Here is a 25098-nt window from a genome sequence, read left to right as displayed (position 1 = left end):
GGATGCAGGATAGGTTTTATAACTGATGCTAGTGTGATGACGCTGAGGTCATTATTGCGCCAGTAGTTACTGTTTGTGCTCTACCGTGCTAATTTGTGTTACAGTTAGTATATGTTCTACATGTACAATTGGTGATTTGTGCTGATTCTGACAGTGGTCCATGTGGCCCTGTCCCGTGTAAATAGTCCCTTGTAAAATTCTGCCCAGTGCCAGTTGGCACAGTGTAAATTGTGTGAATATTATCTAATGTGTTTTGGTATAATACAAAGGCTATTTTTATATATAACCTTGTGTGGAGTTTCTTTTGTGGTGGGCCTTGGGTGTTGTTGCTGGGTGCGTACGCAAACGCTTTACACATTGCCTCCGGGATAAGCCTGACTGCTCGTGCCAAGCTACCAAGGGGGTGAGCAGAGGTTATCTTTGGCGTGTAACTCCCCAGCCCTGACTAGAGTGGTGGTTTCTGCCTGGCTTTGGCGCAAGCCCTAGCCAACCAGAAATCCCATTTCTAACAGTCATGCACAGGTGTACTCAAGGTGTGAGGGTAACTGCATGGGCTGACATCACTGGATGCAGAGGTGTCCCTGGGTCTCAGGTGTGTTGGTATCAGTAATGCACAGGTGTACACAAGGTGTGAGGGTCCCTAGGATGAATACTGCATGGGCTGACATCACTGGATGCAGAGGTGTCCCTGGGTCTCAGGTGTGTTGGTATCAGTAATGCACTGGTGTACACAAGGTGTGAGGTTCCCTAGGATGGATACTGCATGGGCTGACATCACTGGATGCAGAGGTGTCCCTGGGTCTCAGGTGTGTTGGTACCAGTAATGCACAGGTGTACACAAGGTGTGAGGGTCCCTAGGATGAATACTGCATGGGCTGACATTACTGGATGCAGAGGTGTCCCTGGGTCTCAGGTGTGTTGGTATCAGTCATGCACAGGTGTACACAAGGTGTGACGGTCCAACTCCACCATGTGCCATGGATCGTGGGTTATACTGTAGTATTTAGGAATGGTTCTTGCATCAGGGCATGTATTTTGAGGGGACTGACCTTAACGGTGGTTGTCTCTTCAGGATGCTGCTGAGGTGACCTGTCTCCTGGTCAGGGCGTCAGCATGTGGACACCACCTAGACTTGCTCTGTGTTCAGTCACTTTATGTGCACTTTGTACCAGGCCTGGACCTTTTACAGGACTTTAACTGCTTTCTTCTACTCACTATAAAGTGTCACTCGAAGTATCACACATAAGGCATGGAAATGTCAAACAAAAGCAGGCAAAAAACATGGAGATGTCATACATAAGCAAACCGAGACCTTGGCAGCAGCAACGGTCAGTGAGCGCACATCAGGCATGCAGTGACGCAGAGGGTGTCTGGAGCACCAGGCCGCACAGAGGCTGGTATCAGGCAAGGAGAGGGTGCCTGGAGCACCAGGCCGCACAGAGGCTGGTATCAGGCATGCAGTGATGCAGAGGGTGCCTGGAGCACCAGGCCGCACAGAGGCTGGTATCAGACATGCAGAGGGTGCCTGGAGCACCAGGCCGCACAGAGGCTGGTATCAGGCATGGAGAGGGAGCCTGGAGCACCGGGCCGCACAGAGGCTGGTATCAAGCATGGAGAGGGTGCCTGGAGCACCAGGCCGCACAGAGGCTGGTATCAGGCATGGAGAGGGTGCCTGGAGCACCAGGCCGCACAGAGGCTGGTATCAGGCATGCAGTGATGCAGAGGGTGCCTGGAGCACCAGGCCGCACAGAGGCTGGTATCAGGCATGGAGAGGGTGCCTGGAGCACCAGGCCGCACAGAGGCTGGTATCAGGCATGGAGAGGGTGCCTGGAGCACCAGGCCGCACAGAGGCTGGTATCAGGCATGGAGAGGGTGCCTGGAAGCACCAGGCCGCACAGAGGCTGATATCAGTCGATGCATAGGGTGCCTGGAAGCACCAGGCCACACAGAGGCTGATAGCAGTCGATGCATAGGGTGCCTGGAGCACCAGGCCGCACAGAGGCTGGTATCAGGCATGGAGAGGGTGCCTGGAGCACCAGGCCGCACAGAGGCTGGTATCAGGCATGGAGAGGGTGCCTGGAAGCACCAGGCCGCACAGAGGCTGATATCAGTCGATGCATAGGGTGCCTGGAAGCACCAGGCCACACAGAGGCTGATAACAGTCGATGCATAGGGTGCCTGGAAGCACCAGGCCACACAGAGGCTGATAGCAGTCGATGCATAGGGTGCCTGGAAGCACCAGGCCACACAGAGGCTGGTATCAGGCATGCAGTGATGCAGAGGGTGCCTGGAGCACCAGGCCGCACAGAGGCTGGTATCAGGCATGGAGAGGGTGCCTGGAGCACCAGGCCGCACAGAGGCTGGTATCACGCATGCAGAGGGTGCCTGGAGCACCAGGTCGCACAGAGGCTGGTATCACGCATGCAGAGGGTGCCTGGAAGCACCAGGCCACACAGAGGCTGGTATCAGGCATGGAGAGGGTGCCTGGAAGCACCAGGCCACACAGAGGCTGATAGCAGTCGATGCATAGGGTGCCTGGAGCACCAGGCCGCACAGAGGCTGGTATCAGGCATGGAGAGGGTGCCTGGAGCACCAGGCCGCACAGAGGCTGGTATCAGGCATGGAGAGGGTGCCTGGAAGCACCAGGCCACACAGAGGCTGATATCAGTCGATGCATAGGGTGCCAGGAAGCACCAGGCCGCACAGAGGCTGGTATCAGGCATGCAGAGGGTGCCTGGAGCACCAGGTCGCACAGTGGCTGGTATCAGGCATGCAGAGGGTGCCTGGAGCACCAGGCCGCACAGTGGCTGGTATCAGGCATGCAGTGATGCAGAGGGTGCCTGGAGCACCAGGCCGCACAGAGGCTGGTATGAGGCATGGAGATGGTGCCTGGAAGCACCAAGCCGCACAGAGGCTGGTATCAGGCATGGAGAGGGTGCCTGGAAGCACCAAGCCGCACAGAGGCTGGTATCAGGCATGGAGAGGGTGCCTGGAAGCGCCACGCGGCACAGAGGCTGGTATCAGGCATGGAGAGGGTGCCTGGAAGCGCCACGCGGCACAGAGGCTGGTATCAATCGATGCAGAGGGTGCCTGGAGCACCAGGCCGCACAGAGGCTGGTATCAGGCATGGAGAGGGTGCCTGGAGCAGCAGGCCGCACAGAGGCTGGTATCAGGCATGCAGAGGGTGCCTGGAGCACCAGGCCGCACAGAGGCTGGTATAAGGCATGCAGTGATGCAGAGGGTGCCTGGAGCACCAGGCCGCACAGAGGCTGGTATCAGGCATGGAGAGGGTGCCTGGAAGCACCAGGCCGCACAGAGGCTGGTATAAGGCGTGCAGAGATGCATAGGGTGCCTGGAAGCACCAGGCCGCACAGAGGCTGGTATGAGGCATGGAGATGGTGCCTGGAAGCGCCAAGCCGCACAGAGGCTGGTATCAGGCATGGAGAGGGTGCCTGGAAGCGCCAAGCCGCACAGAGGCTGGTATCAGGCATGGAGAGGGTGCCTGGAAGCGCCAGGACGCACAGAGGCTGATATCAGTCGATGCATAGGGTGCCTGGAAGCATCAGGCCCCGCAGAAGCTGGAATCAGGCATGCAGTGATGCAGCGGGTGGCTGGAAGCACCAGGCAGCACATCCTCGCCTAGGGTAGTGCATGTGATATTCAGTGATGCACAGTGTCCTCATTCCCACATAAGGGCCGTGCATGTGGTATCAGTGATGCGCAGAGTGAGGGCATCCCCGTCTAGGGCACTACGTGTGAGGTCAGTGATGCAGAGTGTAAGCAACTTCTACTAGGTTAGTGAGTGTGATGTCAGTAATGTGCAGTGTGCGTTATATCAGTGATGCACACAATGCCCGTATCCCCACCTATGGGCATTGGAGTGGTATCAGTGATGCACACAGAGCCCGTGTCTCCACCTAAGGGCAGTGGGGTGGTATCAGTGATGCACACAGTGCCCATATCCCCACTTAAGGGCGGTGGGTGGTATCAGTGATGCACACAGTGCCCATATCCCCACCTAAGGGCAGTGGGTGGTATCAGTGATGCACAGAGTGCCCATATCCCCACCTAAGGGCAGTGGGGTGGTATCAGTGATGCACACAGTGCCCGTATCCCCACCTAAGGGCAGTGGGTGGTATCAGTGATGCACACAGTGCTGTATCCCGACCTAAGGGCAGTGGGTGGTATCAGTATGCACACAGTGCCCGTATCCCCACCTAAGGGCAGTGGGTGGTATCAGTGATGCACACAGTGCCCGTATCCCCACCTTAGGGCAGTGGGGTGGTATCAGTGACGTACACAGTGTGAGTATCCCCACCCAAGGGCAGTGGGGTGGTATCAGTGACGCACACAGAGCCCGTGTCCCCACCTAAGGGCAGTGGGGTGCTATCAGTGATGCACACAGTGCCCATATCCCCACTTAAGGGCGGTGGGTGGTATTAGTGATGCACACAGTGCCCATATCCCCACCTAAGGGCAGTGGGTGGTATCAGTGATGCACAGAGTGCCCATATCCCCACCTAAGGGCAGTGGGGTGGTATCAGTGATGCACACAGTGCCCGTATCCCCACCTAAGGGCGGTGGGTGGTATCAGTGATGCACACAGTGCCCATACCCCCACCTAAGGGCAGTGGGATGATATCAGTGATGCACACAGTGCTCATATCCCCACCTATGGGCAGTGGGTGGTATCAGTGATGCACACAGTGCCTGTATCCCCACCTATGGGCAGTGGGTGGTATCAGTGATGCACACAGTGCCCGTATCCCCACCTAAGGGAAGTGGGTGGTATCAGTGATGCACACAGTGCCCGTATCCCCACCTTAGGGCAGTGGGGTGGTATCAGTGACGTACACAGTGTGAGTATCCCCACCTAAGGGCAGTGGGGTGGTATCAGTGATGCACACAGTGCCGTATCCCCACCTTAGGGCAGTGGGTGGTATCAGTGACGTACACAGTGTGAGTGTCCCCACCTAAGGGCAGTGGGGTGGTATCAGTGATGCACACAGTGCCCGTATCCCCACCTTAGGACAGTAGGGTGGTATCAGTGACGTACACAGTGTGAGTATCCCCACCTAAGGGCAGTGGGGTGGTATCAATGATGCACACAGTGCCCGCATCCCCACCTAAGGGCAGTGGGGTGGTATCAATGATGCACACAGTGCCCGCATCCCCACCTAAGGGCAGTGGGTGGTATCAGTGATGCACACAGTGCCCGCATCCCCACCTAAGGGCAGTGGGTGGTATCAGTGATGCACACAGTGCCCGCATCCCCACCTAAGGGCAGTGGGTGGTATCAGTGATGCACACAGTGCCCGTATCCCCACCTTAGGGCAGTGGGGTGGTATCAGTGACGTACACAGTGTGAGTATCCCCACCCAAGGGCAGTGGGGTGGTATCAGTGACGCACACAGAGCCCGTGTCCCCACCTAAGGGCAGTGGGGTGGTATCAGTGATGCACACAGTGCCCGTATCCCCACCTAAGGGCAGTGGGTGGTATAAGTGATGCATACAGTGCCCGCATCCCCACCTAAGGGCAGTGGGTGGTATCAGTGATGCACACAGTGCCCATATCCCCGCCTAAGGGCAGTGGGTGGTATAAGTGATGCATACAGTGCCCGTATCCCCACCTAAGGGCAGTGGGTGGTATAAGTGATGCATACAGTGCCCGCATCCCCACCTAAGGGCAGTGGGTGGTATCAGTGATGCACACAGTGCCCATATCCCCGCCTAAGGGCAGTGGGTGGTATCAGTGATGCACACAGTGCCCATATCCCCGCCTAAGGGCAGTGGGTGGTATCAGTGATGCACACAGTGCCCGTATCCCCCCTTAAGGGCAGTGGGTGGTATCAGTGATGCACACAGTGCCCATATCCCCGCCTAAGGGCAGTGGGTGGTATCAGTGATGCACACAGTGCCCGTATCCCCCCTTAAGGGCAGTGGGTGGTATCAGTGATGAACACAGTGCACACAACCCTGCCTTGGTGTAGTGTGCCTTATCAGTGTGGTACACAATGCGTACTGTCCCGCCTACAGATATTGTGTCTGTGATGTCAGTGGTGTGCTAGGTGTGCTTAGCCCCCCCTAGAAACAAATGTGTGTGATGTCACTGCCCTGCCTAGAGGCAGTGTGTGTCATGCCAGTGCCACGCAGAGGTAGAGTGTCTAGGATCAGTAGGTAGTGCGCAAGCTGCACACAGCCCCGCCTGGAGGCAGTGTGTGTGATATCAGTCAGTGGTGCACACAGCCCCGCCTGGAGGTAGTGTGTGTGATATCAGTCAGTGGTGCACACAGCCCCGCCTGGAGGTAGTGTGTGTGATATCAGTCAGTGGTGCACACAGCCCCGCCTGAGGGTAGTGTGTGTGATATCAGTCAGTGGTGCACACAGCCCCGCCTGGAGGTAGTGTGTGTGATATCAGTCAGTGGTGCACACAGCCCCGCCTGGAGGTAGTGTGTGTGATATCAGTCAGTGGTGCACACAGCCCCGCCTGGAGGCAGTGTGTGTGATATCAGTCAGTGGTGCACACAGCCCCGCCTGGAGGTAGTGTGTGTGATATCAGTCAGTGGTGCACACAGCCCCACCTGGAGGTAGTGTGTGTGATATCAGTCAGTGGTGCACACAGCCCCGCCTGAGGGTAGTGTGTGTGTGATATCAGTCAGTGGTGCACACAGCCCCGCCTGGAGGTAGTGTGTGTGATATCAGTCAGTGGTGCACACAGCCCCGCCTGAGGGTAGTGTGTGTGATATCAGTCAGTGGTGCACACAGCCCTGCCTGGAGGCAGTGTGCGTGATACCAGTCAGTGGTGCACACAGCCCCGCCTGGAGGTAGTGTGTGTGATATCAGTCAGTGGTGCACACAGCCCCGCCTGGAGGTAGTGTGTGTGATATCAGTCAGTGGTGCACACAGCCCCGCCTGAGGGTAGTGTGTGTGTGATATCAGTCAGTGGTGCACACAGCCCCGCCTGGAGGTAGTGTGTGTGATATCAGTCAGTGGTGCACACAGCCCCGCCTGAGGGTAGTGTGTGTGTGATATCAGTCAGTGGTGCACACAGCCCTGCCTGGAGGCAGTGTGCGTGATACCAGTCAGTGGTGCACACAGCCCCGCCTGGAGGTAGTGTGTGTGATATCAGTCAGTGGTGCACACAGCCCCGCCTGAGGGTAGTGTGTGTGTGATATCAGTCAGTGGTGCACACAGCCCTGCCTGGAGGCAGTGTGCGTGATACCAGTCAGTGGTGCACACAGCCCCGCCTGGAGGTAGTGTGTGTGATATCAGTCAGTGGTGCACACTGCCCCACCTGGAGGTTGTGTGTGTGATATCAGTCAGTGGTGCACACAGCCCCGCCTGGAGGTAGTGTGTGTGATATCAGTCAGTGGTGCACACAGCCCCGCCTGAGGGTAGTGTGTGTGTGATATCAGTCAGTGGTGCACACAGCCCCGCCTGGAGGTAGTGTGTGTGATATCAGTCAGTGGTGCACACAGCCCCGCCTGAGGGTAGTGTGTGTGTGATATCAGTCAGTGGTGCACACAGCCCTGCCTGGAGGCAGTGTGCGTGATACCAGTCAGTGGTGCACACAGCCCCGCCTGGAGGTAGTGTGTGTGATATCAGTCAGTGGTGCACACAGCCCCGCCTGGAGGTAGTGTGTGTGATATCAGTCAGTGGTGCACACAGCCCCGCCTGAGGGTAGTGTGTGTGTGATATCAGTCAGTGGTGCACACAGCCCCGCCTGGAGGTAGTGTGTGTGATATCAGTCAGTGGTGCACACAGCCCCGCCTGAGGGTAGTGTGTGTGTGATATCAGTCAGTGGTGCACACAGCCCTGCCTGGAGGCAGTGTGCGTGATACCAGTCAGTGGTGCACACAGCCCCGCCTGGAGGTAGTGTGTGTGATATCAGTCAGTGGTACACACTGCCCCACCTGGAGGTTGTGTGTGTGATATCAGTCAGTGGTGCACACAGCCCCGCCTGAGGGTAGTGTGTGTGTGATATCAGTCAGTGGTGCACACAGCCCCGCCTGGAGGCAGTGTGTGTGATATCAGTCAGTGGTGCACACAGCCCCGCCTGGAGGTAGTGTGTGTGATATCAGTCAGTGGGCACACAGCCCCGCCTGGAGGTAGTGTGTGTGATATCAGTCAGTGGTGCACACAGCCCCGCCTGAGGGTAGTGTGTGTGTGATATCAGTCAGTGGTGCACACAGCCCCGCCTGGAGGTAGTGTGTGTGATATCAGTCAGTGGTGCACACAGCCCCGCCTGAGGGTAGTGTGTGTGTGATATCAGTCAGTGGTGCACACAGCCCTGCCTGGAGGCAGTGTGCGTGATACCAGTCAGTGGTGCACACAGCCCCGCCTGGAGGTAGTGTGTGTGATATCAGTCAGTGGTGCACACTGCCCCACCTGGAGGTTGTGTGTGTGATATCAGTCAGTGGTGCACACAGCCCCGCCTGAGGGTAGTGTGTGTGTGATATCAGTCAGTGGTGCACACAGCCCCGCCTGGAGGTAGTGTGTGTGATATCAGTCAGTGGTGCACACAGCCCTGCCTGGAGGTAGTGTGTGTGATATCAGTCAGTGGTGCACACAGCCCTGCCTGGAGGTAGTGTGTGTGATATCAGTCAGTGGTGCACACAGCCCTGCCTGGAGGTAGTGTGGGTGATATCAGTCAGTGGTGCACACAGCCCTGCCTGGAGGTAGTGTGTGTGATATCAGTCAGTGGTGCACACAGCCCCACCTGGAGGTTGTGTGTGTGATGTCAGTCAGTGGTGCACACAGCCCTGCCTGGAGGTAGTGTGTGAGATATCAGTCAGTGGTGCACACAGCCCCACCTGGAGGTTGTGTGTGTGATATCAGTCAGTGGTGCACACAGCCCTGCCTGGAGGTAGTGTGTGTGATATCAGTCAGTGGTGCACACAGCCCTGCCTGGAGGTAGTGTGGGTGATGTCAGTCAGTGGTGCACACAGCCCTGCCTGGAGGTAGTGTGTGTGATATCAGTCAGTGGTGCACACAGCCCCACCTGGAGGTTGTGTGTGTGATATCAGTCAGTGGTGCACACAGCCATGCCTGGAGGTAGTGTGTGTGATATCAGTCAGTGGTGCACACAGCCCTGCCTGGAGGTAGTGTGTGTGATAGCAGTCAGTGGTGCACACAGCCCTGCCTGGAGGTAGTGTGTGTGATATCAGTCAGTGGTGCACACTGCCCCACCTGGAGGTTGTGTGTGTGATATCAGTCAGTGGTGCACACAGCCCTGCCTGGAGGTAGTGTGGGTGATATCAGTCAGTGGTGCACACAGCCCTGCCTGGAGGTAGTGTGTGTGATATCAGTCAGTGGTGCACACAGCCCTGCCTGGAGGTAGTGTGTGTGATATCAGTCAGCGGTGCACACAGCCCTGCCTGGAGGTAGTGTGTGTTATATCAGTCAGCGGTGCACACAGCCTCGCCTGGGGGTGGTGTGTGTGATATCAGTCAGTGGTGCACACAGCCCCGCCTGGGGGTGGTGTGTGTGATATCAGTCAGTGGTGCACACAGCCCCGCCTGGAGGTAGTGTGTGTGATATCAGTCAGTGGTGCTCCTCCACAAGAGATGACAAGTGTGAGGATGGGCTATTAATGTAGTGTCGGGCAGATGCGCTGCCGCGGGTGCCCTGTATCGGTGTGTCTCGGGGAGGGGAGGCAGGACACTCCGGACCCTCCGACACCTGTCTGACCCTCACTCAGCTGGTCCCTCTTCGGGGCCCTCACTTACCTCTCTGATGGGCACCGTGGATCAGGTGTCCCTCGGCTTCACCGTCCTCCTTCCCTCCTCTTCCGGGCCGAGTCCCTCCCCTCTCTTCTCCCGGACTCAGTCTTTCCACCAACCCTGCCCTGTCTAGCGCTGTGTCTCCTCCTCCTCTATCCACGGCCCTCCTCTCCAGCCCGGGCTCCTCCTCCATCCTATGGAGCCCTCCCTCTCTCCTGGGTCCACCTTCTCAGACTTTGACCCTCCTTCCTCCTCCCACTCATGTTGTCATCCCTTCTCCATCCCTCCTGGCTCAGTGTTGTTGTTTGTTCCGCACCAGGCCGCTCCCTACCTCCTGATTTATGTCCCTCCTCCCTGGGTCCACCTTCTCACTCTTTGACCCTCCTTCCTCCTCCTCCCCACTCCAGCTCATGTTCTCATCCCTCCTGGTTCAGTGTTGTTGTTGTTCCGCACCAGACCGCTCCCTCCCTCCTGACTCTGTCCCTCCTCCCTGGGTCCACCTTCTCAGACTTTGACCCTCCCTCCTCAAGTCTGTCCCTCCTCTTCGGCCCTCCGGTGTTGTTGTTCCGCACCAGGCCGCTTCCTCCTCATCTCAGCCTCCCTCCCTCCTGTTCTGTCTCTCCTCCCCGTGCCCTCCAGTGTTGTTTTCCTGCATCAAGGCGCCCCCCCCCCCCTCCTTCACAGGCTCCACCGGAGGAGCAGGCCAGGCCTCACTGGTGCGGGGAGCGGCGCACCGGCGACACCCCTATCCTCCCGACCGTGACTCCTGCACCCCTCTTCTCTCGGGTGAGTCCAGAGTGAACCATGAGTCGTGTCTAGCGCTGCGCAGTCCGCTGGCCCTGCGCCTCTGGGCGCCAGATAACTCAAGTTGCGCCTCTGCTTTCAGCACAGTGACACACAATCTTCGTAGGATATTCTTTTTGACAGAAGATTGCACATGTTGAGTGAGGTATGAAGGAACTTGAATCGGTAAGCTGTAGGCGAGAGACACCCAGTCTTGTAGATGTTAGAGATTGAAGGACAATTGTTAGTTTGTCCGTTTTCGTGTTTCCATGGAGAGCCTGATTGCCGGATGAGAATGCCTTTTACTGGGGGCGGGTTCTGGTAAAGCGGATTTTCAGTTATCCTGTTAGTAGACTATTTCCTTACCCTGACAGGACCCACAAATCGCTGGATGTCTCTTTTTGGGCTCTGCTAGTCTCGAAGAGTCCTGTTGTGTTCAGTCCATGTGCTTCAGCCCGCTCACAGGTTACCGTTTGCTCGCACCTTCGTTGCTTTATTATGCTTTGGCCCCTTTCGTCCATGGCATGCATGCGTCAAGCCACTTCCTTTTGTTTATCCCTCCCCCAGAGCATGGACCAAGTACTTGTCTCCATCCACTGCTCCCGTTCTAGGATCTACTTTTTTATTTGTGTTTAAACACTTCACACAAGCGCTCGTATATTCCCGTCTCTTCCCACCAGCCCCCATCTCAGTGGCTTCTACCTGTTGCAATCTAGCGTAGCAACGGACCACATAGCCCACAGATCGATTGGCACTAACTTTTTAAAAATATATTAAGAAAATAAGGATAGTCTGACTGAGCATTACCTGCAGCAGTACTTGTTCAAGGAAGGTGCTTGCTCCAACTGCCAACTAGTGACTTTAAAGCTGTAAGTCCCAGCACTGCTGCTAACTTACTGTGTTTCCTTAGGCGATCATCTGGTAACCCACATTGTAAAGCCGTCAGTTTGAGGATATATGTGCGTTAGTGCAACAGGATTACTTAGAAAAGTCTATATGGTGAAGCTTCTTTACACGGTGCCGCTGTTTGCATCTATGTCTGTGGTCGCACAAACAATGCAATAATGGAATATTGGCACGATGCTGCATACAATTGTTGCCAGAGTGGTGTATAGTCTTAAGATATTGTTAATATCCTATGCAGTAAAGTCGAAAATGTCATTCTGCTCTATTCATTAACGCCTGTAAATCGTGCAACGGATTTGTGTCAGACTGCGCTTTTGCATTTAGGAGCCTTTGTATAGCTCCTCCTATAAAAAGTGCTGCATCGTTGCGGTTTCGTAATCTGAGCACAATTCTCTAACGTTCCTGGCCTTATGGTTGCCTTATGTTGGCACGCACCCACCTGTACTTTGTCACTATTTGTGTCTGCAATACCCTCCCTTAAGAGCAGTAGTATACAGCTACTAGAGCGCCTATCGCGTTTTTCACTTTACTGGCTCGCCTGTACTCCTGCACAACCCACTTCCATCAGTGCCTTTGTTAGTCGCTGCAAGGCTAAGGAGTGTGGTGTGCTGGGTTCACGAATACCAACGTATGACGTAACACAATACATACCATGAAAGCCATCCTTGTTTAGTGTCAGTGAGGCACCTTCAACCACTCTTCGCTTTTTATCAAGCAACACTTTGATTGCTTAGTCTTGTGGGCTCATGCTTAAATGAGTAACTTCTCGGTACTATAAATAACTTCACCCCAACATGCAAGGTTGACTTGTACAGCATATGCTTTTTCTCCCCTCCCCCAATCTGGAATTGTCCCAGCGGCGGAAGGCGATGCACTAGTGGCCTTCCTAGCCTAGGGCACGAGTATCTCCTATCCGTGCCAGACCAACTTTTGGCTCATTCATTCATTTAGCCACCTCCTGTGCCCAGAAGCTGCCCCAGGCTCTGTCAGAAAGTACCGCCCGAGTGTATAAACATTCACTGCAACCATCTCTTGAAGCCGACAGCTGCGTGGGCTCCCATAGAAGCACATGTGGAGTTTGTTTATAGTCTGCCTGAGGTCCCTCTTCTTGCGAGCTGACTGCTTTACACGTTCCAGTTAAAGTTTTTATACCCATCTTTGCAAGCAAAGCCAATAGGTTATGCCGCACCGTAATACATTGCTAAAAATAAATAACGTTGACTATGCCTATAGCGTGTCGATTGCAGAGCCCTTTTGCCTTTACCAATGCTTGTTATTTGTTCTCGCCTACGAGACAGCTGTTGTTAGACGAAGGCCTCTTATTTACTATACCAAAAACTTACAGTGGCCTTATAACCTGTACATTGGCTGGCTAACTTGTCACTCTCATTCACTTGCTTCTCATTCGCTGGCTTGTGTTTGTTCCTTCCCTAGAATATATCTTCTTCCCCATCCTTTGATTGGCTGACCAGTAACCTTCCACTGCTGACTTTTAGGGAACTACTTTGATTTCTTTTTTAAGTACTCTGTGAGTGCATGTCTTTTCCAGGTTTCTCCCTCAAGTGCTGCTAGTCCCCCACACTCCCCAATATCCACTTTCCACAAGAGGCGCTGTGTTGCTCCCTTCTCCCCCACCCTAATTGTTTTTTAAATCCCTCCACGTTCTTTCCTACCTCAACTCACTCCCCGATGCTTCCCTCAACTGCTACTTTGTTACTTCCACACCTATTGTTGTCCTTAAAATCCATCATTTCACATTGTTTGGAGTGCCCAATAGATCCCAGTTCCTGCCAGGCCATTCTGCTTTTACAACTGCGCTTTTGTGCAAGTGAAAAATAGTTTTTTAATTTGCCACTTCAAGTGGCCTCCGCCATGATGCTCACGTCTTTTAGTAAGCGCCTGTACGTGTGGTGGCACATGCATATATCGTCATTCGGCTCTATGATGTCATGATGTGCAAGTGCACATTGCATTATCATGTCTTTTTCTTTTGCTCAGAAAGCATTGGCAAATCCAAAGACGAGCTAATTAATGCCTGTTAATATTCGTTTTGGGATTTGACACTTCCACGAGGATAAGCACCTTCTTCTATCCAGTTTATCTTCCCTCCCCCCCCCCACGTCCTTTACAAATATAATTATATTTCTGCCGCACAAGTGGTAATTTCTAACATCAGTGGATGGTGGCAGCCTGTACATGAGGTATGTAAGTGAGGGTGCTCCTTGCCTGGTCTAAGATGAGAAGGAGATCTGCACAGTGCAGGCAGTGGTAGTCACACACTACCACCACACATATAAGAATGCAGTCCTTCCACTCGGATTACCTGCCTTAGTAACCACTGTTAGGCGTGCACAAAGACCGGCATGCACATGGCAGTGTGCCATGCTCAGGGCTTTACGTACCACTCACTTCTGAAACAAGAGCCGCCTCGCCCGCTGCAGGAAGCAAAAGATGAAAAATAAATGGCATGAACCTTGCCTTAAACATCCGGATAGTCAGTGCCATAGTCATTCACTTGGGGGTCTGCAATCCCTCCCCTCCCACCTCTCTCCTGGTGATCTGTGCAATTTCAGGAAAGACGTTTCCTATCTGAGCCTGTAGTACTTGTATGACCTCAGGGAAGACCTTTGCTGTCTGAGCCTGTAGGATCTGTGGAACCAGAGAGAAGAAGTCTGCTCTCTGAATCTGTTTGACGTCGGGGAAGACCTTTGTCTGAGCCTGTAGGATCTGTATGAACTCAGGGGGAGGTCTTTGTTGTCTGAGCCTGTAGGATCTGTGGAACCAGAGAGAAGAAGTCTGCTCTCTGAATCTGTTTGATGTCGGGGAAGACCTTTGTCTGAGCCTGTAGGATCTGTATGAACTCAGGGGGAGGTCTTTGTTGTCTGAGCCTGTTGGATCTGTGGAACCAGAGAAAAGAAGTCTGCTGCATGCTTTTTATGACCTCATGAAGACCTCTGCTGTCTGTGCACAGAAAATCTATTTAACCTCAAGGAAGATCTCTTCTGCCCGAACCTCTATGATCTGTTTGCCCTCAAGGCCTGTAGGATCTCTTTAAACTCAGGAGTGATCTTTGCTGTCTCAGTCTGTAGGATCTGTATGACCTCAAGTGGAGGTATTTGCTGTCTGAGCCTGTAGGGTCTGTGTAACCACAGAAAATAAGTCCGCTGTATATGACCTCAGGGAACACCTTTGCTGTCTGCGCACGGAGGATCTATTTAACCAGAGGAAAGATCTTTCCTGCCCACGCCTCTAGGATCGGTTTACCCTCAAGGCCTGCAGGATCTGTATGACCTTTGGGGGATAATCTTTGTTGTCTGAGCCTGTAGGATCTGTGTGAACTCATGGGAGAACTGTGCTGTCTTGGGCTGTAGGATTGTGTGTAACCTCAGAAAAGAAGGCCATTGTATGAGCAAGTAAGATCTGTATGGCCTTTGCTGTATGCACATGTTGAATCAATTTAAACTCAGGGAAAATCTTTGCTGTCCGAGTCTGTAGAATTTTATGACCTCAGATAGATCTTTGCTGAGCATTAAGGATTTGTATGACATCAAGAGACACCTTTTCTGTCCGTGCCTGTAGGATCTGTGTAATCTCAGAAAAGAAGTTTGCTGTCTGATCCTGCAGGATGAGTCTGAGCTCAGGGAAGACCTTCGATGCCTGAGCCTGTCGGATCTGTGAACTCAGGGGAGTTCTTTGCTGTCTGAGCCTCTAGAATCCATCTAACCTCTGAAAAGGGCTCTGGGTTTTAAACTTGAAAGATACTCGACCCTGTAGGGAAGAGATCGGTTTCATGAACCTAAAGGATGCAAGGTACAAGGAGCCTTTCTGTTAGATCTGTCAGCCTCAAGATGGTCTTCCCCAGACCTGTTGCCTCCCTCCTCCATTTTCTGCTGATCTAATTTTTGCTGGCCTTAGGACTGTGCACACTTTATCACTGTTAACCAGTTCCAAACTGCATGTGCTCCTTACCTAAAACGTGGTAGCTTTAGCTGGTATCTAATTGGCATATTTAATTTACCCTAGTAGAGTGATACTACATGTACCCAGGCCCTGTAAATTAAATGCTACTAGTGGGCCTGAAGCACTGATTCTGCTACCCACCTAAGTAGCACTTTAAACATATCCCAGGCCTGCCTTTGCAGAGCCTATGTGTGCAGTTGTAAACTGTCTTTTGGACCTGGCAAAATAAACCTTTTGCCAGGTCCAAACCTTCTTTTTGAAAATACATGTCACCCCTAGGGTAGGCCATGGACTGCCCACATGGCTGGGTGCAGTATATTTCAAAAGTTGGACATGTACTTTATGTTTTACATGTCCTGGTAGTGAAAAACTCCTAATTTGTTTTTCACTGCTGCAAGTCCTACCTCTCTGATAAGATAACATTGCATTTGCTTTATTACAGTTTATAAGTATAATTTCCAAATGAGAGCAGGTATTCCCTTCATGTTTGATGTCTTTGTAATTGGGGTGAAAAATCCTAACTTATGATGAAGTCGGATTTTTCATCACAATTTTGAAAATGCCACTTTTAGAAAGTTCAATGTGGGAAACCACGCACACCAAGGGTTAATCCAATGGTTTGAAAGGTTGATATTTTTAGGCGTGCTGAAGAGGAGTCGTCCTCTAAACCAAGACGTGAAAATACTAGCGTCAGTTGCACCAATCGAGATTGAGTGGTGTCCCTCTTGTAGCACAGCCTGTAAAGGCAACGATGTTGCAATGATATGATCAAAGTGGAGGCTGTAATTTGAGAATAAACAATTTATTGATGATAATCCATCCGTATTATAATCTTCATTGTAGTCATGAGATTATCTTTTTTCAAAATTCAAGTGGTTTAAAGCTACCGGGAAAACATAATCCTCAATGCATTTCGGGTACGAAGTTACCCTTCATCAGGAGGAATCCTGTGAAAACATGATACACAGGAGTGATTTGTAACGACCTATTCAGTGGGATAGTAGTTGGTCAAAACGTATCCAAGTGAACTATAGTAACGTTGAAGTGAAAAATAAAAATAAAATCCATTGTGTGTTAGCGGTGTTCCAAAGAAAATAAAGACGAACGACGAAAATAAGATAAGCTGTCCACCTTAAAGAACTGTTAAAATAGTTTGACAGTGACTCACAGAATAACGTAGTGTATCCACGAAAAGAACGTGCTCTGGAACGGTAAAATTAGTCACCCCGTGATTGAATAGTCCATATAAGTGTGAACCAGTGTTGAATAATCAATAACGGAAGAAAAGACATACCTCGGTAAAGATTAACAAGAAAGTTCAACGTGTTCCCGTGAATCGAGCACATGAAAGGCGTAGCTGATTATGGTAGTAAAGAGTGAAAAAGGATCTGTTAAATGTGAGCGGTCGGCGTGGCGGCCATGTTGGATAGGGAGAACCATATTAATAAAGTTAGCGACTGAAACGATGTGAAAAAATCCTGTGCAGTAAATGCAGATGACAAATGCTAAAATCAATCAGTAGTGAATATTTGTGAACAATGAAATTGCCAATGCGTAAGAAAAACCTTAACCATAAGTGAAAAATATAAATTGACGTTCAATGGCAACTGCTAAACAGAAGTTATGACGCTAATAGACTGACAGCTCAATGTAGAAAAATAGGAAAATAAAGTAAGATGTGTGTGTTAAATGATAAAAAACCAGACAATAACTGAGTTTGAAACGGATGAAAAGGAAACATGAAAAAGTATGAGGGTGAAAGGTAAAAGAAAGTGTGATTTGGTGACGAACCCCAAAAATCATGGTCCTATAAGACAAATGATGGAAAAATAAAATAGAGTGAATATAAATTGAGTTCAGACAAGAATTGCGTTTGAGGCGGATGAAAGAAATAGAAAAGTATAAGATTGAAAAATGAAGAGTGAGAGAAAGTGATTGGTTGAAAACAAAAGATTGCTAAGGTTCAAAATGACGTAAGATTGAAGAAGACAGGAACATTGCACAAAGAACATAGGTTGTTTACAAGAAACAACTAAATTCAACGCGGTCATTGAGTCCGTGCGGCACCAATGAGTTCATTTTATAAATCCATGCAGTCTCTCTTTGAAGTAAAAATTTCCGGTTGTCTCTACCATCTTTGATGGGTACAATTTCGCATACCACAAATCTCAATTGGCTGATGTTATGATTTTGAGCTTGAAAATGTGCAGCCACTGTGGATTTCATATTTTTGTTGCGAATGTTACTCTTATGTTCATTTAATCAAACTTTGATTTTTCTCTCTGTTTTGCCTATGTAGGCAAGGCCACAGGGGCACTTGAGCATGTATATCAGGTTCTTGGAATCACAAGTTGCAGTGACATGTAACTTGACATTAAACCCACGTGTTGGATGTTGGGTACAGTTCCCCTTGATGATATTATTGCAGTTGCCACAGTTATGGCAAGGTACAGTGCCTTTATGTGACAAAACAGTATTGGAAACGGGTCTGGAATTCAATAGTTCCAACAAATTCTTGCTTCTGTCATACGCAAAGAGGGGTCTGTCCACAAAAATATTCTTGAAATCAGGTTCCACCTGTAACATAGGCCAGTGTTTTAAAATGGCTTTCTTGATGTTGAAACTTTCGGTGGAAAATTTGGAGACCATTACTGATCTGGATGATGATTTAATGCTGCTTTTTGTGCCCAACAGTTGAGATCTGGATTTGATGGATGCTCGTTTGATGGAAGTTGTGAGTATTTCTTTAGGATATCAACGGTCAGCAAAACGGTTTTCCATAATTGAGATATGTTGTGTTAGTTGAGTGGGTTCTGAAATGATTTTCTTGATTCTTAGAAGTTGCGAATATGGAAGATGATTTTTGAGAGCTGGCTGATGGAAGCTGGAAAAATGTAGCAAATTGTTTCTGTCAGTGTCTTCCTGTACAAATTTGTTTCGATCCGATCGTCCTTGATGTATAATAATACATCCAAATTGTTGATTTCAGTTTTATGAATGTTAAAAGTGAATTTTAATAGCTCATCAATTTCATTGAGTTGGTCAATTGCTTGAATTAACAGTTGTTGTGAACCCTTCCAAATCAAAAAAATGTCGTCAATGTAACGGAGAAATAAAAGTGAATGTGATTTCCATGGGTCCGTGTTAATAATGTGGTCAAGTTCAAACTTGTGCATAAACAAATTTGCGTAGCTAGGAGCTGCACAATTTCCCATGGAAGTGCCATTGAGTTGCAAATAAAAATGATTATTGTAACAAAAATAGCTGTTGTATAAGGTGAAGTGAAGTAATTCTAGTAAAAATATTTAGTGATCCTCTGGTGTTGGTGATTGTAGTAGAAAAAATTCAATGGCTTCCATCCCAAGATTGTGTGGAATGGAGGTGTACAAAGATGTGACATCGATGGTACAAAAATGCATGTCTGTACCCCATTTCATTTTGAATTTGTGGATTGTGTTAAAAAAATGAGTGGTGTCTCTGACGTAGGTAGACATTTTCTGTACCAATGGCTGAAGGTGTCTGTCGAGATATTTACCCACGGGTTCATGGAGAGAACCCCGGGTGGAGACAATCGGTCTCATTGGTGGATCAGTGAGATTTTTATGAATCTTTGGTAACATTTTCAACGTAGGACATGTCGGAAAGTCTTGTGTGAAGAATTTGCGTTCTTTCTCACCAATGGTGCCTTGACGGACTGCTTTATCCACGATGTTGTGTAGTGTCAGCTGTATTTGAGATGTAGGATCAGAATCAAGTAAGGAATAGATTGTAGTGTCTAGTACATGTTCCTCCAATTTGCGGTTGTAATGAGCTGAATTCATTGTGACGAGAGCTCCCCCTTTGGTGCGCGACCCACTAAGCTGCCTTAATAATGGGAACGAGCATTCTTGTAATTTGTGTGAATGGGAAATGCCGTCCTGTCGTCTCCCGTCACCTTTGCCGCTTGGATTTTCCCAGATGTTGGCAGGTTAGTGTGTAATGTCCTTGGGGGCTGTGGGAAGAGGCCAGGAGGCATTCACTGTCCAGGGACAGACAAAACAAGCGGCCTCTTCTCGGTCCTTGTTCAGACGCGATATGGGCGGCAGATAAAAACAACAAGCATTGGCCGCGCGGCCGTGAAAGTGACACGGCCACGCGGCCCGTGAAAGTGAAAGGGATTGCGATCATGATCAAAGAGAGATGGCGGCAGCGCGCGTGCATGCTCGCGTGAACGCAAGCGCTAGGCCACCAAAAGCCTGTGGCAGCCCTTTGAAAACCCACACACTAAAAGTGCGCTGGGTCAGGCGAGACCTAAAAAGCAGCCTACCTTGGCACTTTCACCCATGCTCAATTCACACCAAACTGGTAACTTTCACACTTTGATGGCCAAGACTGAATCAAAGGCAAACAGTCTGAATAGGGAAAGCTGCAGAATATGTCCAAACATGTGGAGTTAAGGACCTAGAAGTAAAACTTCACTTTTGAGGCGCTGAGGTTAAGAGCACTGGGCCAGTGACCAGTTCACAGCCTTCAACCTGCTGGTGAAACTGGGCGGGACCTTCTGACCATGCAGATCTGCTCTGCAGTGAATGATGCGTCCTCATGAGCAGACTAAGATATAGAATGAAAAACTGTGCGGAAGATCGTGACTCATGGTCAACCATTGGTGGCGTCGGGCAAATTCTCTCGTCTTTACCCGCTTCTTTCTGCCCTTTTGAAAAGGAGCGACACCACTGGAGCACTTCCTGAGACATGGGACAGCGATTGCAGTTTGGCCAAGAACAGGCCGTGGCCCTCCGAATGGAAGGCAGTGGAAAGCTAGCTGCTTTATCCTTGAAGTTGGACTCGGAATGTAAATGTGACGTGTATTGTTGGGAGAATCAATCAATCAATCAATCAGTGACACTTATAGAGCGCGCTACATACCCGTAGGGTCTCAAGGCGCTGGGGAGGGGTGGTGCCGCTACTGCTCGAACAGCCAGGTCTTCAGCTTCTTCCTGAAGGAGAGGTGGTCTTGGGTCAGGCGCAGGTCGGACGGGAGGGAGTTCCAGGTCTTGGCGGCCAGGTAGGAGAAGGATCTTCCTCCTGTAGTCGCTCTTCGGATGCGGGGGACAGCGGCGAGGGCGTGGTTAGCTGATCGGAGGTGGCGTTTGGGAGCGTAGAAGTTGACTCGGCTGTTGAGGTAGCTCGGGCCTTGGTCGTGTAGGGCTTTGTGTGCGTGGGTGAGGAGGCGGAATGTGATTCTCTTGTTGACGGGGAGCCAGTGAAGGCCTCTCAGATGTCCGGAGATGTGGCTGGATCGTGGGATGTCGAGGATGAGTCTGGCTGAGGCGTTTTGGATCCGCTGGAGTCTCTTCTGGAGCTTGGCGGTGGTCCCGGCGTAGAGGGCGTTGCCGTAGTCCAGTCGGCTGGTGACGAGGGCCTGGGTGACGGTCTTCCTGGTCTCTGTGGGGATCCACCAGAAGATCTTCCGTAGCATGCGTAGGATGTTGAAGCACGCCGAGGAGACGCTGTTGACTTGTCTGGTCATGGAGAGGGAGGAGTCCAGGATGAAGCCCAGGTTTCGTGCATGGTCAGTTGGTTTGGGTGCGGTGCCCAGGGCGGGGGGCCACCAGGAGTCGTCCCAGGCGGAGGGTGAAGGGCCCAGGATGAGGACTTCCGTCTTGTCCGAGTTCAGTTTCAGGCGGCTGGTCGTCATCCACTCGGCTACCTCTTTCATCCCTTCGTGCAGGTTGGCTCTGGCGGCGGCGGGGTCGTTGGTCAGGGAGAGGATGAGAGAATGAGATTCTCCTCGGAGCTGCTGCCTGGCGGTGGGGATTGTTGTTCTTGCTTGTATTGTGCTCTACATTTCATTAAAGAGACCTTTTAATCACCATCACACTTGCAGGAACTTTGAGAAGACAAAGCGGAGAGATAACCAGAGACTTCTTTGTGGAGCTCATGAGCCCAGACACTGTTTCTGTGCCACGCACGGGTCGAAGGTCAAGTGAGAGGATGTCCATCATAGTCTCAGATTTCAATAACCTGTTGATGTGAAGCCACAGGACTTTCTCCAGCAGCATGACCAAGCAAGTGTGGCCTGCAAAGAGCTACTCTAGAATTGCAAGATTCAAAATGATTTCTAGAGGAACAGAGCCGCAGGTCAAAAGAAACTAGAATGTTTGTCATCGAAGGAGCGTAATCCAGGTCAGCAAAGTCCTTTGTGGTCACAGAAGGAAGAGTGCAAACTCCTGTAAAAAAAATATTAGTTTCAGTTTCAATGCGTTGGATGCGGGACCTCTGAGTTCTAACAGTCACCTCGCGTTCAGCTTCAGCGCATGCAGAAGTCCATCGGCGTCTGCGCTCTTTGTTGCCAGCAGGGTTTCCAATATTTGGAACGATGGATAAAAAAAAGGTCTTTGAGAGATTTATATGCTTCCTGTGAAGGGGTCACTCCAGGATGATGAAAGCAGCCCACAAAAATGTGGTATCTATGCACTGCCTAACTTGAAGGCAAAACTGCTGTAAACAGTGGTGAGTCCAGGTAACAACATTCTGTATTTACAAGATGCAGACCGTGAAAATGTGCCGGTAAAGCAAAATGATGGCTCTTAAAAGCTGCAGGGACAGGCTCGTCCTCTTCTTCTTGTGGGGATCCCTCAACACATTAGTAGCCTTCGATCGAAGTAGACGAGAAGCCTCTATGGCCCACCCCACAGGTGGTTAGACTCTGTGTCCAACTTCAGAGGCAGTGTCTGGGGGGGCCAGTAGCAAAGCCTACCTCGTTAGGGGAGAGTTAAAAAAGAAGCGCGTCATATAAACGCTGCGCCCCGGTGTCCATTTATCCAGGACAATAGACCATTTGAATTGTAAACCCTTCTAGGAGCAGGGTGGCAAGGACTTCACCACGGTTCTTGGCCCGCAAGTTCTCAGTTAACAAAAGATAGTCCACACCACAGGCAAGCCAGGGTGCATGCCTTTGGCAGCCTGGTATTCTCAGCAAAGAGTTGCCAGAGCTAACCATTGGGCCCTGGCTTAGTTGGACGGGGAATTTAGAAGGAAGGTGGACAAGTAGAAGTGATGCTAACCTTTTCAAAGAGATGGTTCTTACGGGCGACTTGGAATAGTCGCAAGATGCAAACTGCTGGCTCTTCAATCTAACAGTATTGAACTTGCGCAAAAATGGTCACGGCGCATCGATTGAGAGGGTACAGCAGAGCAATGCTGCTCCTACCTATTGAGAGAATGAAACGCTGAATGCTGCTCCACACCCGAAGACGTCCAATCAGGCTTCCCGGATGCGCTTCTCGCATAAACGAGCCTTTCTGCTCCTGTAGGACCTGTGACAGCCTGTAAGGTCTATGTGAGCTCAGGGAAGAGTTATACTGTGTAAAACCAGTAGGATCTCTGTGGCCTGAAAGTTAGCTTCCCTGTCTTTCACCTGTACCTAGGAGGTCTGTATAACCAGCAGCATGCCTCAGCTGTTTTCAGCCTGAGACAATCTGATGTTCGACCTGGGTGGTACCTTAGCTCAGAGAAACCTGAGTCCATGTGATTGGTGTGACGAGCGATAGTCTTAGGCCGGTAAGATCTGTGTGACCAGAGTGACTGATGTATGAAACTGAGCCCCGCATAATCTGTGTACTGTGGGAAATCTCTGCTGTCTGTTGCCTCCACCTTTTGGTGTTTTGTGTTGTGATGGAAAGCACTGTTTCATACCTAGGCCTCTAGGACCTCTGTGATTCAAGTTCTCGCGCTTCTGTAGGTGGCCGGCCTTTGTGGCATGTTTGTAATCGGGGCTTGCTGGATGGAAGGGCACTTCTGCAGTGCCTTAAATGGATGTTTTAGCTGTAACTTGTTGATAAAGCTCATTATAACTTCTCTTGTTTTCCAGAGCCATGTCGGGGCTGGAGATGTACGATGATGTGCTCAACGTGATGAAGACCCACTACCAGGAGCGGCGTTTCGCCAGTGGTGTGTCCCAGGTCGAGGCCTTGCAAGCCGCCTCTAAGGCGCTCCAGTACAGCATCGCTGTGATTGGTGAGCGGGGAGTGGGGAAGACAACCCTGGTCGACGCCCTGCGAAGCTATGAGAAGCAATATAGCGAAAGTGATCTGCCCACTTTCTTCAGTGGTGGCACTGGAACCTCCGAGCCTACAGGGCACGTGTACCCAACCTTTCCTAATGTTATCCTCTGGGATCTCCCAGGATACAGCCCCTCGGTTCAACCTGCTGCGTACCTCAAGGACATCAACTTTCAAAACTACAACATCTTGCTGCTGTGTGTGGCGGGGCCCGTGACCGAAAACCACCTGCAGCTCCTCAAAGCCTTCAAGCAGAAGGGCAAGGCCTGGTACGTGGTGCGCTCTCAGGTGGACCTGACCCTGCACACATGCAAGCGGCGCCTGCGAGCTCGGTATACAGTAGAAGACACTCTGCAAGAGCTCCGCAAGGGCTACACCCAGGCACTGGAGAAGGCAGGCCTGGGATCCAACAGGGTCTTTCTAGTGTCTGGACTGGAGCGCGACAAGTATGAGTTTGCCAAGCTGGAAGACGCTCTCGAGAGGGACATTCTCAGTGTAAAAAGGTGAGAACAACGCGGTGTCCTTCAACACTACCTGTTCTGGGGAGGGGAGATCTTGTCCTAATTTCAGAACCTCACCCTCCTAGAGCGCTGCCTGGGTGTTTGGGGTCATTTCAAATGAAGTCCACCCTGGCTGGAAGACTTGAAACATCCACTGTATTAGACGTTTATCACACACAGCTCATCCACTCTCACACATCGTATGTCCACCCTCCAGAGTTCACTTCTTGTCCTTTCCTTACTGGTCTTCTTGTACATGTGCCCCTTTATGGGCAAATTCCAGCAATTCTCCTCCTACCTTTTCCTAGTTGAATCCCCACCTGTGGAGGGTTCTGGTAATTGCATCTGCACCCCAAAGTACAGATTGGCCCCAATAGGGTAACAACACTTTTCTGAAGCCACTGTCATCTAAAACAGTCTTCTAAATTCTGTGACTACACACTCCTTCCTCCCCCTTCTCATCTTCATTTTCAGTCTGTCTCCCTTCACCATCTACAGCCAATGTAGATTGGCAGCCAGCTGCCCTGTTATCCAGACCTGGCAAAAATTACTAAATGGATTTTCCTGAATGGTCATCAGCCTCTCTTTTAATAACAGAATTATTATTGTTTTGCTCTCTCCAATGCCCTCAAAGCAAGTGCAAAAATGCAGCCCCTGGAATGTCACTGATTCTGCTTCTAAGCACTGGCATCTGCAATGATAAAACATCCCAACCAACGATGAAACACTGTCAACTCGTACCTATAATCCTAATCTTTTCTCTCCTCAATTTGTTCTCACAGACTGAATCCTAACAAAGTTCTAGTTTTTGTTGCATGAGTTGTTCTAGATCACATGTTCTGCTCTCATCTGCATCTAGCGTTAGGCCTTAACATTACCAGTTGATTGTCTTTGAAGTGTAAGTTTCAGTTTCATGCATTGGATGAATGATTCGTGATCATGCCATGACCACTGGCCTTCGTTTCCAACTTAATTCTTTCCGCCTTTAATGTCAAACCTTTACTCTGAAAAACATGTTTAAGGCACCTCTCTAACTTTGGATATGTTCACCCCTGTCTTTCTCATAAATCCACACATCATCTTTGAAGTGTGTCCATCCCAAGTTTTCCTCACATTCTCACACACATAAACAGCATTACTAAGACCCAAAATGTCCCATTCCGAAACAATAATGCTCTTGACCCT

General features: G+C 50.7%; 2 protein-coding genes across 2 annotated transcripts in view; one reads left to right on the top strand and one right to left on the bottom strand.

Annotated features, from left to right (window-relative positions):
- The window catches only part of LOC146808827 (immunity-related GTPase family Q protein-like), a 54163-nt gene extending 44299 nt beyond the window's left edge, over window positions 1-9864 (bottom strand). The window contains exon 1 of the mRNA XM_085615648.1: window positions 9729-9864. The gene's annotated coding sequence lies outside the window, so the exon portion shown is untranslated. The remainder of the gene's footprint in view (window positions 1-9728) is intronic.
- Window positions 9865-10122: 258 nt separating this feature from the next.
- LOC146808826 (interferon-inducible GTPase 5-like) overlaps window positions 10123-25098 on the top strand; it is a 28607-nt gene continuing 13631 nt past the window's right edge. The window contains exons 1-2 of the mRNA XM_085615650.1: window positions 10123-10508; window positions 23224-23916. Of these exons, the coding sequence (XP_085471776.1) occupies window positions 23228-23916 (689 nt within the window). The 5' untranslated portion in view covers window positions 10123-10508; window positions 23224-23227. The remainder of the gene's footprint in view (window positions 10509-23223; window positions 23917-25098) is intronic.

This window comes from Triturus cristatus, chromosome 7 (genome assembly GCF_964204655.1).
Source record: "Triturus cristatus chromosome 7, aTriCri1.1, whole genome shotgun sequence".
In the NCBI taxonomy this organism is placed as follows: domain Eukaryota; kingdom Metazoa; phylum Chordata; class Amphibia; order Caudata; family Salamandridae; genus Triturus; species Triturus cristatus.
Note: the sequence above shows the minus strand (reverse complement) of the source record. Positions and strands in the feature narration are given on the sequence as shown.